The 3,223-nt window shown below is 44.8% G+C and overlaps 1 protein-coding gene across 3 annotated transcripts in view; it reads right to left on the reverse strand.

The window, feature by feature from the left end:
- The window catches only part of Rdh11 (retinol dehydrogenase 11), an 18,785-nt gene extending 16,539 nt beyond the window's left edge, over window positions 1–2,246 (reverse strand). The window contains exon 1 of one of the 3 annotated variants that reach the window (XM_021179204.1): window positions 1,680–2,246. In XM_021179204.1, coding sequence (XP_021034863.1) covers window positions 1,680–1,744 — 65 coding nt within the window. In that variant the 5' untranslated portion in view covers window positions 1,745–2,246. Of the gene's footprint in view, window positions 1–403; window positions 683–735; window positions 914–1,679 lie in introns of those variants that run through there. The other 2 variants (XM_021179205.2, XM_021179206.2) reach the window with 2 other exon arrangements.
- Window positions 2,247–3,223: the final 977 nt, after the last annotated feature.

Consider the following 3,223-nt stretch of genomic DNA (forward strand, 5'->3'; position numbering starts at 1 on the left):
AAAAAAAAAAAAAAAAAAAAAAAAAAAGAATGAGACAAGGGCTAGGAATGTAACAGGGTAAGCATACATAGTTTACCCAGATGCCAAGCCCTGGGTTTGACTACTGCCATCACACATTAATATCAGAACAATAACAACAAAACAACAACAGAGCAGAGTTCCAGTAGAGAGTGAGGATCGGTATCTCGTTTGTCTAGTTGGAGTCCTTGCACCTGTGCTGCAGGCTCTGCTGGCCTTTCCAAATGGATGAAGCACAAACACAACCCTCAGATTTTCCTCTTCTCTTCTCCTCAATTTTAGGACTAAAAGGATCTGTTGACTCAGAAGTGTGTTTTTAAGGAGCATTTCAACCATTCCACTAAACTTGTTATCTGCAAGCAGCCACTACTTAAGGCAAACTAACCTGTGGTACCCAAAGGAACCTCTCTCTCCTCAGCGATCAAGGCCCCTGGCTCTGTGTCTCACAGCCCTTCAGACTGAACTTCAACACTGACAAATCCTGGGGACCAGGAATTGGCCCTTCCTCCTTCCTCTGTCATCATCGAAAACAAGACAATCAACTTTGAAAGCGCAGCTCTGGCCCCACTCTCCCATGCTGGCTCCAACGGGGATGGTAGAGTTCTTAGAGTGCTCTCTTCTAAGACACATTTCACTGGATGCAGCTCCGGTTCAAGTTTTGTTGAGATTCTATACGGATATGAAGATCTTGTGGTAGAAAGAAACCCAAGTTTTTACCTGAATACAAGGCCCATGTGTGCCTACTTCTGGGAGCTGTAGGTATTCAGAGAGGAGGGGGGGGGGGAATGGAAGTAGCCACCGGAGAGAGAAGAAAAAGCAAAAAGAGTGGGAAGAAAAAAATGTTGGTCATGGTAAGAAATGACAGAAGGATGGCACAGCCTCAGCTCCAATAGGAACTATGGCCACGCCCAGAAAGAAGGTGGCGTTTATTACTGGTCCACCGTCACTCCTGGTGACTTACTCAGAACCAATCAGTGGTCTGCCCCTTGTGGTAGCCTGCCGCTGATTCTCAGGTGATTACACACACCTCCAGGTTTGGGCTGACCTGACACTTAATTAAGAAACCATTCTTTGACCACGTGGTTCTTCTCCTGGCTCCTAGTAATCTAATTAGGGCAAACAAGCACATGTTCCTACTCCGAAGGACAATGACTCTTCCCCTTCAGTTGTCACAACAAACACCTACACAAGTGAATAACGGCAACAAGGAAGCATGCCCCAGATAACATTGGCATCGGGTTCAGAGAGTAAAAAGTGCAACCCTCCTGTAGTACCTCAAGGGCTGGAGGCAAATAGCTAGACAAAGGCTGGTTCAAAGCTTGGGAGTGGAGAAAACAGATCTAAAGCCCGCCATACTCACCGGCTTCCCGAACCTAGAAAGCAAATAGTGCTAGAGGAAATAAGGTAGGCCAGAAAGAGCAAAACAGGATGATGGAGACCTGGAGCGTTTTTACGACCACCTGGGGTCTGGCGTCTGGCCGTGCCCACGTCCAGGGCACCAGGATCTCGCCTACAGTCCAGTAAACTCCAGATCTTTGCTACCTTAAAGGGCTCCTCAGTCCTTTCCTAGTCTTTCTTTACCGGGGCTAGGGAGAAGGCTTCAGTAGGGATTTTTATCTTCTCTAAAAGACCTGGCAAGAAAAGGCAACATTCGCACAGACCTGATTTTTGGCGTGACCAAGTACAGGATGAAGGGAAGAGAGAGCAGAAGCAGGAATCCGAACATCTCAGCACCACCGAAGGGCAGTTGAAGTTGATGCTCTAAAGAGGACAGCGGGATATGGCTTCTGATCCTAGACACACCCCGGTTCAACTGCAACCGCCAGGGAGCAAAGCCCTCTGGGAAATGTAGTCCTGGATTTGGCGGCCGCCTGGCGGTGATACATTCAGAGTATACTTCCAAGCACTATGAAAAGTTGAATAACACAACCGTGGAGCAATGGTCTTCAATGGTCCAGGGCCTAGGCCCTGTGGGATCGTTGAGCCAGCCCTTCTACCACTCCTCTGGCCACTAATTGACTCTTTGGAAGTCTCGCGGGTTTGCTATCTCCTGGAGCCCAAGTCCAGTGTTTGGTTCAATTTCCCCCAATCATTATTAGGAAATTACATTTTGTCTGGGAGACAGCGTCCGGAAAGTATTCTGAGTTTAATTACAAAGGACAGGAGCCGTTTGTCGGACAGTGGGTGTGGTGGAAGAGGTCCTTCCTCAGAGATGACCGTTGCCCTATGGGGCAAAGCAAGTTAAGACTTAGAGAGTCACTGTTGTGTGTACTTCGATCTATGATCCTTCATAATTTCCCAAGTCCTTGGTTGTTATTTGATAATAAAATAGTTTCTTGGATGACTGTATCATGTATTACTCTTCAAGGAAACAATGCATTTCTCAGATTGGCACAGTTGGTTTTATCACTTTGTCAAAGAGTTTAATCCTGTTTTGCACTAAGGCCAGGAACATTTCTTTGGGAAAAGGCAAACTCCCTGTTCAAACTTTTCTTTCCTTTGAGGTGTACCTCATGGGGATAAACATGGGTTATCATGTTTAACAAGTTTTAAAAGTCATTGTCTGTGGTTTCCCACCTACACTATTAGTTTCTGGTTCATTTGCATAATTAATTTCCATTCATTGGAAGATACCTGTTCCACAGTCAATTTGGAGCTATATGTTGCATAGCACCTGGGAAGAAGACATATTCTTACAGATTTAGTATTGGATTATCTAGTAATCATCAGCATTTAACCCTTTCTTAGTGTCTAGTACGTAGAGAGCAGCTCACAGCTCAAAGAAAAAAAAGTCTTTTACATATTCTGTTTCTTATTCCTTTTATACATGTTTAACAGTATTTCTACCATAAACTGGTGTAACCTCTGAGAGGTGACACAGACAGCTGTGAGGTACTGCTTCAGGAGCCGTCAAAACTGCAGCTTTCTCCTTCCTGCTTCAACCTTCAGCCTTCCTGAGACAACTCTTTGGGGATCAGTGAGAAAGAAAAGAGAGAGGGGCTAGTGGGGAAGAATTATAAACACACACACATACATTCACACATGTGGCAGATGGAGCAAGGCTCCAACCACTCTTCATACATACATACAGACAGACAGACAGACAGATATATACTTACTTATATACATATACATATACATATTCATATACATATACAGACAGACATATACTTATATACACATATACATATACATACAGGCAGGC

This window comes from Mus caroli, chromosome 12 (genome assembly GCF_900094665.2).
Source record: "Mus caroli chromosome 12, CAROLI_EIJ_v1.1, whole genome shotgun sequence".
In the NCBI taxonomy this organism is placed as follows: domain Eukaryota; kingdom Metazoa; phylum Chordata; class Mammalia; order Rodentia; family Muridae; genus Mus; species Mus caroli.